General features: G+C 43.6%; 2 protein-coding genes across 4 annotated transcripts in view; both read left to right on the top strand.

Annotated features, from left to right (window-relative positions):
• LOC110043149 (peptidyl-prolyl cis-trans isomerase FKBP2-like) overlaps positions 1 to 987 on the top strand; it is a 4734-nt gene extending 3747 nt beyond the window's left edge. The window contains exon 6 of the mRNA XM_020748579.2: positions 842 to 987. Coding sequence (XP_020604238.2) covers positions 842 to 903 — 62 coding nt within the window. The 3' untranslated portion in view covers positions 904 to 987. The remainder of the gene's footprint in view (positions 1 to 841) is intronic.
• A 99-nt stretch (positions 988 to 1086) lies between these two features.
• LOC110043144 (scavenger receptor cysteine-rich domain-containing group B protein-like) overlaps positions 1087 to 17500 on the top strand; it is a 23986-nt gene continuing 7572 nt past the window's right edge. For 2 of the 3 annotated variants that reach the window (XM_089292744.1, XM_089292745.1), the window contains exons 1-7: positions 2080 to 3684; positions 5314 to 5649; positions 6487 to 6840; positions 8018 to 8353; positions 8791 to 8959; positions 11256 to 11416; positions 17295 to 17500. The exon at positions 17295 to 17500 is cut by the window's right edge and continues 160 nt beyond it. In XM_089292744.1, coding sequence (XP_089148870.1) covers positions 3612 to 3684; positions 5314 to 5649; positions 6487 to 6840; positions 8018 to 8353; positions 8791 to 8959; positions 11256 to 11416; positions 17295 to 17500 — 1635 coding nt within the window. In that variant the 5' untranslated portion in view covers positions 2080 to 3611. Of the gene's footprint in view, positions 1157 to 2079; positions 3685 to 5313; positions 5650 to 6486; positions 6841 to 8017; positions 8354 to 8790; positions 8960 to 11255; positions 11417 to 17294 lie in introns of those variants that run through there. The other variant, XM_089292746.1, reaches the window with a different exon arrangement.

Raw genomic sequence — 17500 nt, forward strand, 5'->3', positions numbered from 1 at the left:
TTGTGATGAATAGTTGCTTTGTTTGACCACTTAAACCAACCATGATCATGAAAATGTGGCCTACGTACATTTTGCATAGATCTAAGCATGAACATGGCACGAAAGGGTGCGATTTAGATAGGTATTAGTCACCTTCGCAACTGTTATAAGGCAGTGAACAAATGGAGAAGCATTGGGTGATGACTGAAGAAGACTAATAATAGTTCTAAAACATTGTGCGATTCGTCACCAGTCATTTGAAGTTTGTCAGTCATCACCAGTTATAAGAATATTTGTACCCAAGTCTAGCATAGTTCCTCTTGCTTGATAGAGTTGTGAAAATGATTTTCATAGGTATGGCCAAACGTTAAACCAGGAGTTCCCTGGACAAAGGAAATCCATTTATTAAATGATTTGCCTTAATATGATCGTTATGCGAGCAAAACCTGATGCCAGCAAACACAACTTCATGTATGTGACAGGGGTGGACTCAGGAGGGAGGGGTGGATTGGGTAGCTTTGCTCGCCACCCCCTTTTTGGAGAAGCGGAAAAAAAAAATAGAAAAGATGAAAACGATTGTGAACATTATGGCAGAAATAAAGGCAAACATTTTAGACAGGTATCTTATTGTAATTATAAGAATTTTTTTCTAGCTAGAGTAGTTGTGGCATTTTTGGTGTAACAGTTTTCAATGGTTCCAATTCTCAAATTGCAACATTTTGGGGGCATGCCTCAATGAATATGAAAACCCAAGGTACCAGCTCCACCCTCCCTCCCCATTCCCCTCTCCTTGAAAAATCCTGTATCCTCCCCTGTGTGCTGTGTCTCACGTATAACTATGATTTTTTCATTTTCTTTTCAGGTGGAGCTACTCTGATATTCGAGGTCGAATTGCTTAAAATAGAACGCAAATCGGAATTGTAATCAGCGACCCAGTGACCGCTTATCACTTAGAGTGAAGTTGTCTTTTGTAACTGAGCTATTGGAAATAAAATGTAGGTTCTATAAGATGCTCTTTCCTTTTGTTACTTCACGTTATTCAAAAATTAACTGGAAATTTGAGTGAAAACTTGACTTTCTTTGAAGACCACCCAGTGTTTTCTTCTAGTCAGACGGTGACAGCACAGGACTGAGCCAGGACTTGGTTCATCTCATCTGCTCCCGGAGATGGCATGAGGTATTAAAGTTATATTTTTGGACGTTTCAAAGCTAGGTCAGGATTCTCCCAAACAGTACAAGAAATTATTTGATTATAAATTCATATCAAAGACAGAAGTCGCGTTTTTAAAACAGTCCTTAGATAATTTATGTTGGCGGAATTATGCTTAAGGTAAGTTTTTCGTTAGCGTTTCTTGGCCTCCAAAGTATGCGGGCTTTCTTCAATTCTCGGAAGACAACCCGTGGATACGTTATTTATCAGTCCTTGTATATTTTGAGGGGGGCGTAAGGGTTTGCGGTGATGCGGTTTTGCGGTAATTTTCATTTTAATTCGCGGTATTGCGGTTTCAAAACACTAAGCAGTTTGCGGTTATTACAACCTTTAAGTCGCGGTTTTCGGTGAAAAAAAAAATGTCTACGGCGATAACACTCTGCGGTGATAACTCTCGGTGATATCACTCTGCGGTGATAACAATCGTCTTTTCCACTGAACGTGAACTCTTCACGAGACAAGAAGGTCACAATTCCAGAAGAAACATTTGTTCAGCGTTCCACAACTAGCACAGGATCGTCAAAGGTAATCAGTCACCCAATGCAAGGCGTACAGGATCAGTGACAGAGTTTTTCAAAGTCAAGGGAGATATCAGTGCTCGTTCAAGTACATGACCCACATACTTGGCATTTGGTTAGTAGTAAATAGAGTATAATAGCGTAGTACAATATACCGTTAGCGTTATGATGGTATGTTTAATATTAACGTACAATGTTATCAAAACATATCACAAGTCTTGCTGACGTCAGGTTTCATATTGTGGCCTCCATGTACGTGCAGTTTCGGTATTCGGGAAAAAAATCCGGTGCGGTTTGCGGGTTTTTTGGCGTATTTCTGTGCGGTTTTGCGGTTTTCGGACCCCCCCCCTTCCCCCCGCCCTTACGCCCCCCTCTATTTTCCATCAAATGGAGAATATTAGGAAGCTCTAGAAAACCACGACGCCAACTGCAACGGCAACGTCGCTAAACGAAAGGTTTAATGCACAAAACAATGGCTGTGCACGTACGTTATAATTCTTGGTACATTTCAAAATGTGCGTTGTCTGGAGAACGTGAACCACGTCGGCTAATTTTTTCAACTTTTATTTCAAATTTATCGCTTTGTTCCGGATTTAGTTTTGCGATAGTTTTGACAGTGATAAATAAAGTAAATGATTTTAGAGTATCGCGAGATTCGTAGGTAAAATATAAATTCATTTTTTAATCGTTGTCTTCGGCGTCGCCGTCGTCGTTTCTTAAGCTCCCTATTAGGACCTAACCGACTGCAAACGGTTTTCCCAGCGGTCAAACCAGGCCACTTAAATGTGCCCGACCTTTCCGCACTGGCCAAACGCGGTGCTCACGCGGGCGCGGGGTTCCAACCGCCGTTCCCGCCCTGTTCCCGCCAATATTGCATTCTTCGTCCCCGGTTCAACTCGTTTTAAGATCTTTTAATAACGAACGGAAGCTTTGGGGATGAGAATGCTAAAACTGCCGCTAATTAAATGTCTCAAATGTCTAAATCCTCTAGTTTCAAGCCAAAAGTCAAGACAGTTGCTAAAGGAGTTTATCAGCTTGTAAACTGATCTACCACTTGCTCATTTTAGAACGTTTTGTTTGCAAAGTCTTGCACGTTTCCACTTCTAACTCTTATGCAAATTTCGACGCCACGAAAACCGGAATTATCGTTGATTTTGTTCTTTGCTTTTCACCGGTTTGAACCTTCGCGCAGCGCGGGGAAGTGAAGTTGCACAGAAGGAAAGAAAGGATGCCTAAGAAAACGACTAATTAAAAAAAAAAAAAATCAACAACCCCTTACACGAGCTAACTAATTGCCAAATAAAGCAATATAACCCGAGGCTTTTGTTCTCGTGTTTCTATTTTATAACACCGTTTAACAATTAGATTATGAGCTCGAGATTTCCGTCGCGTGATAGTTAACTATTACGCATAGAAACTAGCGGGCTCTTGGCGTTTTCGAAGTGTCTGTGAAGAGGATTTAGATAAAGTTTTGAACGACTAATAGATTTATACTAAAATAATTAAATTATGAGCTCGAGATTTCTGTCGCGTGATAGTTGACCTGGACAGTGCCCTCGTCAACTATAGAAATCTCGAGCTCATGATGGTTAAATAGAGACACGGAAAACAAATGTTTGCCAAAAGCTGTTTAAACTATCTTTGCATAAAGATTACTTAAACGGATTAATGGTTGACAAGCGATATAGTCACGTCTGTCTCGATTAGGGATGAGACAAATTCTGTTCCATGAAGGAATGAGCATTTCCGATTTCTGCTCTGTTCACAATCCCAGACGACTGATATTCGCGTCACGTGATCGTCTCGTTTGATTTTAATTTGTGTTAATTGAGTGCCTGAATGTGACTGGTTTATTAATGTGATGCTTTTTACGACCGCGTACATCTTATAGAGCGCTATTCAAAATGTGGTTAATGATCTTTATCACGTCTTTGGCCTCTTCTGCAACCGTTCTTTCTTCCTCACCGACGTTTCAAGGTATGTATAATGTACAATACGCTAGAGATAATTTTAAAACCGAAAGTGTGTCAACATTATCTAAAAGCTGCAGCAAGTGTCCGTGAAGAGTTTTGTACTAGGAAATATTTGTAACCGCTTGACAAAGAATAAATTCTGAGACGGTAAATGAAGTCTGAGGAACGTACAGTCCACTGAATTAAGCTGACATGATGTGGCAGTTTGAATTGCTTTCCCAGATCAAATCTGCTGTTATATTCGGCAACTCTTATGGGTAGTTGTCCGTTCACTGTTAGCTTTGAACCTCCCTTCTCAACTCTCGCAGAGGTCTCCTTGCCTTGACCGTGCAGGGCTGGGGAGAGGGAGAGAAAAAGTGCCTCTGCAGAAGAGGGGAGAGACTTGGAGTGGGGAGCTTTATAACTTCACAATACCGTGTGAAACGAAAATAAAACCTTTTGGAAATATATTTCTGTAGTGAAAATATTTCAGGTAGCGTGACACAAGGTCTGTCTACGAGTGAACAAACAAACATTGTTTCTTTAAGCTTTTTACAAAAGAAACGTGTCGTGCAAGATGTCAGTTTGGCGCCGAAGAGCAAAACGTTTCACGTCCCAGACACACTGTAGTCCCGTCCGGAAGTCGTGGCAATAGAGCATTCTAACATGACGCCCGCGATGAAACGACGGCGGCCACGTTAGCGTGCTCAAACAATTAAATGTCTCTCTACGCGGAAATACCTGTACAAACATTTCCGCTGTCTGAACTTTAAAGTACCAATCTGGCAGCCGTTATCACGACATAGTTTCATATCTTATCGTTAGCTAACGTATTAAAAATTAGACATTTAAAAAATACGATACAACTTTTAAAAGACACACCTCAGCAAGTGTTATTTCAAGAGATATTTTTCTCATTTCCTCTTGCTTATTTCTAATTGATCCCGTCAAGGGAACATTCCTCCTCTAATGTTGCGGTAATGCTTCAGGGCTGACGTATTTAGTATCAATTTTACAAGAATTTCTTCGAGGGCAAAAAAATGATATCAAAGAGATAAACAGACAGCAAAGCTAGCTCTATGTATAATCTTCTCTTCGCGAAAGACCAAGTACAATGGGATTGGAAAAACTGAACTGAAACAGTATAGCACAAACATCAGTGATCAACATTGTACACTAACTCATTTTTATACTATTTGGTGAGTTACATTTTTAATCAATCAAACTGCGATGGCATAAGAACGAGAGTTTATATGGAATGAAATGCTTTTATATAGAAAGGAAAACAGGCTGTAAGAAAGTTGCCTTTAAAATAGACACGAATGGGAAGACGAATGCCATAAAATGCTTGTTACGCCCCCACTCTCCCTTGGTCAATGTTTCACTGGCATGTCTGCTAATTAAGAAAAGAAAAATTCCGCTCTTTATGGCTAACATGTCACGATATGACCGTTGTGAAATAAAAAAAAGTTTCTTTTCGTCACGATTTTAAATTTTGTCAGAAATAAACGCAGTAATCTACGCCTAGGAAGCCAAAAGTGTCATAAGTGCCAAAGGGTCACAAAATGTCCTGTACAGCCCATAATCCGCATGCATAGGAAAGCTCCTTAAAGTGGTTTGACTCCGAACTTAACAGATTTCGTCTTTTCTTCAGATGATCCAAAGCTTCGCCTCTCTGTTCATCCTGACTGGGAGGGGTCTGGACTCGTGGAAGTGTTCATGCACGGCCAGTGGGGGAGGGTGTGTGACGACAAGTGGGATTTTTACGATGCTGAAGTAGTTTGTCAACAGCTCGGGTTTCCCGGTGCAGAACAGTCAACTTGCTGTGGTCGATATTTCGGCAAAGGTTCAGGGCCTCCTCTTATGGCTTCTGTCGACTGTAAAGGAGAAGAAAGCTCACTTTTCAATTGCAGTCACGTTGGGAAGGATGGAGCATCATGCAACCAACACTCTAGTGCTGGAGTCATATGCAAATTGAATAAACCCAATGGTAAGTATTCGTCATTGACATCTAACTTTCCATCATAAAATAGCTGGAGATACGCCTTATCTAGAGTAGACATTTATCTTGCAACTCCGTACCTTGGCTCCCCGTGGGAGCCACGAGCGTTTTCCTTTTAAATAATCAATTCATTCATGCGTTTTTTGACGCTATGATTCCTCCAACCGTGTTATGATTAAGCAATAGAGCACTTTTTCCCTGTTTCCATAGCCTCATCTAAACACGAGGAGGGTTGGGAGAGTTCGAGACAGTTATGCAAACCCGAGAGGTAGTCGAGGGTTTGCATAACTTTCGAGAATTCTCCCAACCCCCGAGTGTAATAAATCACCCAAAGACGCTCAGTTAATTGTTCAAATTTTCCATACATTTGACTGTAATTTTTTTCCGCAAACCGTCTCTACCCAGCCAAAGTTACAGACAACTGTATGGAAATTTAGAAAAGTTATCTGAGCGTCTTCTAGCCAAGCTGCATCCTTCAAACTTGGTGAATGCAATCTTCTACCTAGTATTTTAATGTTGCGATTCAAAAATTGTGTAAAATTCAATTTTGGAAAAACGTGTTTGCCATCGGATTCCCATACAAATACTGTAATTTCTGACCGCTTTGCCTACCCGTCAAGATGGCGTCGAAAACTGTGGTAAGGCTTAATAAGAAAAGGAATCAGTTCTTAACAGTTTACAAAAGGTTTAAAAGTTGGGTTTTTCCGTAGTTATCCGGCCTCCGCAACTTTATTTGAACACCCGACCTTTTCGACAGAGAACCTATTCGCGAAATTAAATTTTGCCACGTGCTTTACATTAATTCTTCTTTCCACATATCCTCAGTTCGCCTGGTGGGATCTCCTCTTGCGCATGCGGGTATTGTGCAAATCCGCAATTATGGCCGCTGGGGGTCTTCCTGTGACCGGTACTGGGGACCAACGCAAGGTCACGTGGTGTGTCGAGAGTTGGGTTATCGCAGAGCCCTTTTTACCAATTTTAGATCTGATGGATTGTTTGAGCGACAGTCTGCGCCGATTTGGATAAAGAAAGCAAATTGTACAGGAAACGAGTCTTCCATCTTTCAGTGCGATTTAAAGTACATGTGTAGCAGTGATGAACGGTACGCTAAGTGTTTATATGTCTTCAAACACAATGATGGAGTGATCTGTGAATCCAACCACGAACCAGCACTGAACGGTTCGTACCCTTCAATGAAATTCACAATACTTTATTATAAGTCTATGAGCTCTATCACAGTGTAAATTACAATTTCTAGTTTCCTGGTAACGGATTGTTCAGAGGTTTAATCCCAGTTCCCGGCCACACGAGGCACTGTCAAATATCCTGTTTTGCTTTACGAGTACTAAGAGAGAACAAGCCTCTTCATCTACACTGAAGTTCTTTTACTAGACCCATCTCCTCCCCCACTCCACCCCACTCCCCACCCCGTGATCTGCTAGCGGGATTAAGTCATGTCCCTGTTCCATTGTGAGAGTATTCACCGCCCGTGTTTAGGAGTCGCGTCTTCAAGGGTGCGTTTCTTTATGACAGTCCAAGATTAGACTCTTAAATCCCAAAACGGATTTTCCGTTTCTCTACTAAATGGATTAATCCAAGATCAGGTGCAACAGAGGAACCGAAGAATCCACTCTGCAGTCTCGCTCGTTCCCAAGGCTTTTTCCGCCCTGCCAATCTCTAAGGCAAAAGCCCTGGGGACAAGATTGCAGATTGGATTCCTCGGTTCCTTTGTTGCATCATGATCCGAGTGATCCTGGAATCTGTTCATTAAAGAAACGCAAAATCATTTTTGGAATTAAGAATCTAAGCTTAGATTTTCCCAAAGAAACGCACCCTTTTTATTACTCTCAACTTTGTGACTCTTGTCTTGATAAATAAAAATAATAATAACCAAATTATCGGCTACTCAGTCCAGTAGTGGACCACATTCGTAGTTTTCAATACTCAGCTAGACGAGCTCATTTGATGCCATGTACCACTGTTTTTAAAGGCATCATATAATGGCTTAGTTAACTCTTGAAAACAAACTGTTCCAAATTTAACCGAAAATATTTAAGCAGGCATGGACCTGAATGATGTATCTCCAACACTATGTTTGACACGGACTTGTACAAAAGTTTTAATAAGACAACGTTTGAAACGTCGTCCGAATTAGTTCGGCCTTCGTCAGTTTTAAAACGCCAACTGAATGACTAATATCTGATTACAGTTCCAAATTTTATCAAGTTAATTCGCCATTCCAGTTTCTTTGAACATGGTTTTCAGCAATGATTTGTCGACATTTTTTCCAGAAAACAGCTGGCTATCGCTACAGGAACACCCCTCCTGAGGTATTTCTTTTGTGTTGTTTTTACAGAAACGGCTGCCGTCAGATTAAATGGCAGTAAACTTTCCCACATGGGAAGGGTGGAGATAAAACAGCACGGTTTCTGGCACATTGTTTGCAGTATTGGCTGGGACAAACACGACGCCGATGTAGTTTGTCGTCAGCTGGGATTCCCGGAGGCTGTGGTGGAGGTTGGACACGGTCAGTTTGGTTCTGGCTCTGGACTAATGTGGCTGACCAGTGTCGGTTGCCATGGAAACGAGACATCGTTAGATAAATGTGTGAGCGCAGGATGGGAGCTCAAAAAAACTTGCGGGAAGAGATATGGCGCCGGCGTGATATGCAAAATGGACAACATTACAGGCGGTAAATCATACTAAAATTAAAATAATTTGTCTTTTAGAGTGTTTGACAAACAATTTCACAGTTGTCTCAGAATTACAACCCATATCGACTCAGAAGGTCACCGATCAAAACTTCAATTTAAACCACGTGAGCAAGTGAAATGAAATGAATCAGGATTGCATGGTCTAGGTTTAACACGTGATTAGCTAAAGATACATCATCCTTTCCTCTTATTGCGTACGAGTTAGGACCCTTATGAACAATATGAACCAATTACAGAAATAAGCTGAAGTAAAATCAACGGATTAGTTTCGCAGGGCAGTAGAAAATGTTTCTTTCTGCAGATGAAGCAATCACTTTGCAATACTGAGCTGAACACCAAGAGTCCTCAAGGCACAAATTTAACAGGCTGATTGTATCTATCCAAGGGAAAATAATCTCGACGTTCTTTCCTTTAGACGGTGAGGTACGACTTCGCAGATCTAACAAAGGAAACGCCGACCGAGTAGAGATTCAGCTAGGAGGGATCTGGGGCACAGTAACCCTAGCCTCGAGGGACTGGGATATACGGGATGGTCACGTGCTGTGTCGTCAGCTTGGATACCGTAAGGCTGTACGCGTGACTCGGTATGTCAGGAGAAAATTTAGAAAGACGAGAGAATTACTGAAACTGTTTTGATACTGATTGTCTGTCTTTCCCAGAATTTAAGGGAATCGGTAAATAAGACTTCAGAAAAAGAGTGATATTTTACCTTGGGCATTGCTATTCATGACATGGTAATAAGTTATGGCAGGAGCCCAGCTGATGGGCTCCTGGTTATGGGAAATCGCTCTGGCTTGGGACAAGCCTAAGACCAGGCGAAAATGGAAGCGGACAGCTTCGCTTTCGCGGCTTCGAGTAGAGTGATGGGGTGAAACACGTGTAAATTCTTTTCTACTGTCATTTGCACAATCCCCGGGGTATTAATTAGCAATGCAAATTGAGTTTGCGTAGCTGATACGGTGAATGTTTAATGCTTTAAATAATGTCCTTTATCTCCGTGCTTTGCATGCTGAATATTAACTTTTAAACGAGGTATAATTCACCCGAATTGTAATATAGGAGAATTCTAACTTGGCGCTAACTTTACAAGAGCAGACATTCCGTTGTGTTTGTGAGCAAGACACTTTACTCTCACATGCCTCTCTCCACCCAGGTGTATGAATGGGTACCGGCGAACTTAATGCTGGGGGGTAGCCCTGCAGTGGACTGGCATCCCATCCAGGGGGGGGGGGGGTGGTAGAAATACTCCTAGTCGCTTCATGCTACAGAAACCGGGATAAACTCCGGCCTGATAAGCCCCTTGGCTCGTATGCAGACTTTACCTTACGGTTTTCTTGACCATCCAGATCTTTGGCTACTGAAAGTAATTTGCAAGAGTGGATGAAGGGTAAAAGAGAATCCTTCATGTAGACCATTCCTAAGGTTATCCCTTACAGTTATTTCTAAATCCCTCACTGCATCAGAAATCCCTGTAGGGTCTAGAAATACCTGATACTGCACGTAACGCGAATTTTACTCACATGGACAACCCAAGCAGATTTACACCATCTTCCACGAAAACATCAACGCACCGCGTGTGTTAATAGGGAGTTTAAGAAACCACGACGGCTACGCCGAGGACAACGTCGATTGAAAAATGAACTTATATTTTACTTGCGAATCTCGCGATAATCTTAAGTCATTTAGTTTGTTTGTCACTGTCAAAACTATCTAGAAACTGGATATGGAACGCAGCGTTAAATTTGAAATAGAAATTTAAAAAATTAGCCGTCGTCGTTCACGGTCTCCTGGCAACGCAGAATTTGGTCATTTCACAAGGTCGTTTTGCAGGGGACGGCAAAGAAATGTACCACGAATTATAGCGCACGTGCACGGCCATTGTTCTGCTCGTTTAATCTTTTGTTTAGTGACGTTCCCGTTGCCGTTGCCGTCAGGGGCGTAACTAGGGGGGTCCTGGGGTGCCCGTGACCCCCCCTTTTGTTAGCCTTTTTTAAACAAACAACCTCTAACAGGTAGCAAGAACGACATGACAATCAGGTGAGTACCTTCACTTTGACACAGTGTGACCCCCCGTTGAAAAACTCCGGCTACGCCCCTGGTTACTGTTGTGGTTTTCTTAAACTCCCTAATATCATCCGCGTCCGGAAACATAAAATGGCTACCATATATAAACACTACTTAAGAGGGATTACCTTGACAATAAGGCCCCCATGTGAGATTATCTCTGTACCTTATATATCATACCATAGAAAATACAGGCAAGCCGTTGTATATTTGACGGTCTTACACCCAACCTTCCCATCATGTGCCACGCATATGTCACATTGATTGTGTTAACCACTGTATTTTCTATGGCATGATATGAAATAGTTATGCAACGCTATCTCGTGGGATACCATGAAATATCCTACTTGTCACTTGTATTTTCTTGGTGTACACACTCGCCTAAAGACTCGTGTGTATACCAAGAAAATACAAGTGACTCGTTATATATTCCATGGTATACCACGAGAAAGCGTTACATAACTAGTATTTATACTCTCTTGCTACTTAACAAATAAAGTATTACACTGTGATAAAACACGACGGGCATTTGAGAACACGAGGGCAATGTCCAAAACACGAGCCGCGGGTTTTATCACAGTGTAATGCACGGTTTAGGCTTCTTCAATTGCTTTATGATATAGATTTTAACGCCAAAAACAACAAAACACGCTTTTTCTATGTTTTATACTCTAATAAAACATGGGTTTTTGACTAATCAGGGCGCGCACAGGGACCCATCTACTATAAAGAATAACTCATAAGTACACTGTAGTCATAATATTGAATTCATCTGTTGATAATACCTTGAGGAATCTTGCAGTGCCTTCATTTCAGGTTGGACAAGGACGCGGGTATGCAGTTTATGCTAAGCAACCCACACTGCAGAGGAGATGAGAGGAATATTTTAGACTGCCCACGTAAGCTGGAGTATGACATTGGTGAACACACTGATGACATAGGGGTTGAGTGCACTAATGATACCAATTACAAAAGTGGTGAGTGGCTTTCTGAACATTAGGGACAGACCATTACAAAAGTGATAGTCGGGGGGTGGGGGGAAGAGTGGAGAAAAAACGAAAAAAAAAATCATGCAAGGGAGGGTGACTGATAAAAAAAAATCTTGCAAAGAAGAAGTGAAGAAAAAAAATTCCTGCAGAGCGAGTTGCACTGTCGGGCTTACAAACTGTATTCGCCTGAAGTTCAACTTGGCAGCCACTTAATACTGCAGTTTAATTTCTTGGTCCTGGTGGAATCCCCATTCACCTGGTTTTCTCTGCAATTAGGAAAACGGACATTTTTCCCTTTCAAGGCTGATGATACATTTTGTGCGCAGCAACGTCGTCATGGACACTGGTAGCCAAACATCCTTGCAGAAAAACCCTTACAGATAACCATGACTTAAAAGTGATTAAAAACGCCATGTGCTATAAACAGCCATCCTGCTTGATTCGCTTGCAATTAAGCAAGCACATAGCGTGTTTTAAAAGCCTGGACGTGTAGGAGTCATTTCACAACTGACATGTATAAATGACGATCATGGACACAGATATGCACACCCATGGCGAATCGTAACACTTCCCCTAGATACTGGACGGCCGATTTACATTCAAATCAGCAGGATACAGATATGCACACCCACGGCGAACCGTAACACTTCCCCTAGATACTGGACGGCCGATTGACATTCAAATAAGCAGGACACAGATATGCGCACCCACGGCGAACCGTAACACTTCCCCTAGATACTGGACGGCCGATTGACATTCAAATAAGCAGGACACAGATATGCGCACCCACGGCGAACCGTAACACTTCCCCTAGATACTGGACGGCCGATTTACATTCAAATAAGCAGGACACAGATATGCACACCCATGGCGAATCGTAACACTTCCCCTAGATACTGGACGGCCGATTTACATTCAAATAAGCAGGACACAGATATGCGCACCCACGGCGAACCGTAACACTTCCCCTAGATACTGGACGGCCGATTTACATTCAAATAAGCAGGACACAGATATGCGCACCCACGGCGAACCGTAACACTTCCCCTAGATACTGGACGGCCGATTTACATTCAAATAAGCAGGACACAGATATGCGCACCCACGGCGAACCGTAACACTTCCCCTAGATACTGGACGGCCGATTTACATTCAAATAAGCAGGACACAGATATGCGCACCCACGGCGAACCGTAACACTTCCCCTAGATACTGGACGGCCGATTTACATTCAAATAAGCAGGACACAGATATGCGCACCCACGGCGAACCGTAACACTTCCCCTAGATACTGGACGGCCGATTTACATTCAAATAAGCAGGACACAGATATGCACACCCACGGCGAACCGTAACACTTCCCCTAGATACTGGACGGCCGATTTACATTCAAATAAGCAGGACACAGATATGCGCACCCACGGCGAACCGTAACACTTCCCCTAGATACTGGACGGCCGATTTACATTCAAATAAGCAGGACACAGATATGCGCACCCACGGCGAACCGTAACACTTCCCCTAGATACTGGACGGCCGATTTACTTTCAAATCAGCAGGACAGAGATATGCGCACCCACGGCGAACCGTAACACTTCCCCTAGATACTGGACGGCCGATTTACTTTCAAATAAGCAGGACACAGATATGCGCACCCACGGCGAACCGTAACACTTCCCCTAGATACTGGACGGCCGATTTACTTTCAAATAAGCAGGACACAGATATGCGCACCCACGGCGAACCGTAACACTTCCCCTAGATACTGGACGGCCGATTTACTTTCAAATAAGCAGGACACAGATGTGCACATCCACGGCGAACCGTAACACTTCCCCTAGATACTGGACGGCCGATTTACTTTCAAATCAGCAGGACACAGATATGCGCACCCACGGCGAACCGTAACACTTCCCCTAGATACTGGACGGCCGATTTACTTTCAAATAAGCAGGACACAGATATGCGCACCCACGGCGAACCGTAACACTTCCCCTAGATACTGGACGGCCGATTTACTTTCAAATAAGCAGGACACAGATATGCGCACCCACGGCGAACCGTAACACTTCCCCTAGATACTGGACGGCCGATTTACATTCAAATAAGCAGGACACAGATATGCGCACCCACGGCGAACCGTAACACTTCCCCTAGATACTGGACGGCCGATTTACTTTCAAATAAGCAGGACACAGATATGCGCACCCACGGCGAACCGTAACACTTCCCCTAGATACTGGACGGCCGATTTACTTTCAAATAAGCAGGACACAGATATGCCCACCCACGGCGAACCGTAACACTTCCCCTAGACACTGGACGGCCGATTTACTTTCAAATAAGCAGGACACAGATATGCGCACCCACGGCGAACCGTAACACTTCCCCTAGATACTGGACGGCCGATTTACTTTCAAATCAGCAGGACACAGATATGCGCACCCACGGCGAACCGTAACACTTCCCCTAGATACTGGACGGCCGATTTACTTTCAAATAAGCAGGACACAGATATGCACACCCACGGCGAACCGTAACACTTCCCCTAGATACTGGACGGCCGATTTACTTTCAAATAAGCAGGACACAGATATGCACACCCACGGCGAACCGTAACACTTCCCCTAGATACTGGACGGCCGATTTACTTTCAAATAAGCAGGACACAGATATGCGCACCCACGGCGAACCGTAACACTTCCCCTAGATACTGGACGGCCGATTTACTTTCAAATAAGCAGGACACAGATATGCGCACCCACGGCGAACCGTAACACTTCCCCTAGATACTGGACGGCCGATTTACTTTCAAATAAGCAGGACACAGATATGCGCACCCACGGCGAACCGTAACACTTCCCCTAGATACTGGACGGCCGATTTACATTCAAATAAGCAGGACACAGATATGCACACCCACGGCGAACCGTAACACTTCCCCTAGATACTGGACGGCCGATTTACTTTCAAATAAGCAGGACACAGATATGCACACCCACGGCGAACCGTAACACTTCCCCTAGATACTGGACGGCCGATTTACTTTCAAATAAGCAGGACACAGATATGCGCACCCACGGCGAACCGTAACACTTCCCCTAGATACTGGACGGCCGATTTACTTTCAAATAAGCAGGACACAGATATGCACACCCACGGCGAACCGTAACACTTCCCCTAGATACTGGACGGCCGATTTACTTTCAAATAAGCAGGACACAGATATGCGCACCCACGGCGAACCGTAACACTTCCCCTAGATACTGGACGGCCGATTTACTTTCAAATCAGCAGGACACAGATATGCGCACCCACGGCGAACCGTAACACTTCCCCTAGATACTGGACGGCCGATTTACTTTCAAATAAGCAGGACACAGATATGCACACCCACGGCGAACCGTAACACTTCCCCTAGATACTGGACGGCCGATTTACTTTCAAATAAGCAGGACACAGATATGCGCACCCACGGCGAACCGTAACACTTCCCCTAGATACTGGACGGCCGATTTACTTTCAAATCAGCAGGACACAGATATGCGCACCCACGGCGAACCGTAACACTTCCCCTAGATACTGGACGGCCGATTTACTTTCAAATAAGCAGGACACAGATATGCACACCCACGGCGAACCGTAACACTTCCCCTAGATACTGGACGGCCGATTTACTTTCAAATAAGCAGGACACAGATATGCGCACCCACGGCGAACCGTAACACTTCCCCTAGATACTGGACGGCCGATTTACTTTCAAATAAGCAGGACACAGATATGCGCACCCACGGCGAACCGTAACACTTCCCCTAGATACTGGACGGCCGATTTACTTTCAAATAAGCAGGACACAGATATGCGCACCCACGGCGAACCGTAACACTTCCCCTAGATACTGGACGGCCGATTTACTTTCAAATAAGCAGGACACAGATATGCGCACCCACGGCGAACCGTAACACTTCCCCTAGATACTGGACGGCCGATTTACTTTCAAATAAGCAGGACACAGATATGCACACCCACGGCGAACCGTAACACTTCCCCTAGATACTGGACGGCCGATTTACTTTCAAATAAGCAGGACACAGATATGCGCACCCACGGCGAACCGTAACACTTCCCCTAGATACTGGACGGCCGATTTACTTTCAAATCAGCAGGACAGAGATATGCGCACCCACGGCGAACCGTAACACTTCCCCTAGATACTGGACGGCCGATTTACATTCAAATAAGCAGGACACAGATATGCGCACCCACGGCGAACCGTAACACTTCCCCTAGATACTGGACGGCCGATTTACATTCAAATAAGCAGGACACAGATATGCGCACTCACGGCGAACCGTAACACTTCCCCTAGATACTGGACGGCCGATTTACTTTCAAATAAGCAGGACACAGATATGCACACCCACGGCGAACCGTAACACTTCCCCTAGATACTGGACGGCCGATTTACATTCAAATAAGCAGGACACAGATATGCGCACCCACGGCGAACCGTAACACTTCCCCTAGATACTGGACGGCCGATTTACATTCAAATAAGCAGGACACAGATATGCGCACCCACGGCGAACCGTAACACTTCCCCTAGATACTGGACGGCCGATTTACTTTCAAATCAGCAGGACACAGATATGCGCACCCACGGCGAACCGTAACACTTCCCCTAGATACTGGACGGCCGATTTACTTTCAAATAAGCAGGACACAGATATGCGCACCCACGGCGAACCGTAACACTTCCCCTAGATACTGGACGGCCGATTTACTTTCAAATCAGCAGGAAAATAACATAATTGCGGGAAAATTGAGCAAGAGGAATAGCTTATGAAAACGCAACAGGATAAGAAATTTGCGTTTGGTTTCCAGTGAACAAAGTCACTTCCAACTTAACATCATCTCGGAGCTAGTGTATCGTTGAAGAAACGTCGGAAATGTGCTAAACAAAATCGTCCTGAAGCTTCTTGTCCAAACCCTATCATTTTAAGACTGAACATTTGCGGTATTGCAAAAAACCCTGCTTTTTAATTTAGAGTTTACTTGTTTCGTGCATGATAAACTACAAACAATCTCCTTTTTCTATCAAAGTGCGTCTCGTTTCAATCACACTCTCATTTTACCCGCTCGTCCTAGACCATTTTCGGGGTTGCCTTCCTGGTGGCAAAATGCGTTCTAGCACTGAAAACAGCTGGTCATATGAAACACTCGTGAGGGTCTTGAAGAACTAAAAATAATTTGAGGAAACACACTCCAAGGGCTGCTCCTCCCACAGCATTTCAATTTTTCCCAAACCCCTGTTCATGATTCTATGCCTCGATAGAAAGATGGAAGAACTTTTTTATTGAATTGTTTTACACCAAGTAGAATTATAAATCGTTTCCGATAGTTTTTCGAGCCACTTCGGCTTGCAATAATTAAATGTAAATAGCGCCAATAATATCCTATTTTGCCGTAATGTTGTCATAACTAGCGGGCGCAAACCTCGCAGAGGTTGATGGAGTTCAGTCATGCTAATTTGAGTCATTTTGGCCATGTGCATAATTACCTTTAAACTGAAGGAAACCTTAGCATTTAACTAAGGTAGAAAAACACCAAAGAGATAATAATAAACCGTAAGGGAACAAGGATAGATAAGGATGGAGAAGCTTAACACGGATTACAAACAACAAACTTGAAAAATTTGGGCTAAACTTTTCAAGATGCGAATCCGTGATATAACACCTTTAATTCAAACTTCCTTTAACTACCTGTCTGTGTTTTCATCGAGTTAGTGAGGCAGATGGGTTTCATTCACACTGTACGCAGTATCTCACAATGATTCATAAAACTGTCATTCAACCGTCTTTCATAGGTTTGGAAGTTCGCTTGTTCGGAATGAACACACCCAACGTAGGCCACTTGCAAGTCAAGTATAACGGAACGTGGGGCGTGATTTGTGCAGTGTACCAAGACTTATCATACCGGTCAGCGGAAGTGATATGTCGGCAGCTGCAACACGGACCTCCTTTGAAGGACAGCTTCCTAAGTAAAAAATGTCCACACTCTACTCAAGGCGCA

This window comes from Orbicella faveolata, unplaced genomic scaffold (assembly GCF_042242905.1).
Source record: "Orbicella faveolata isolate gen_17 unplaced genomic scaffold, um_ofav_v1 contig_24, whole genome shotgun sequence".
Lineage (NCBI taxonomy): Eukaryota > Metazoa > Cnidaria > Anthozoa > Scleractinia > Merulinidae > Orbicella > Orbicella faveolata.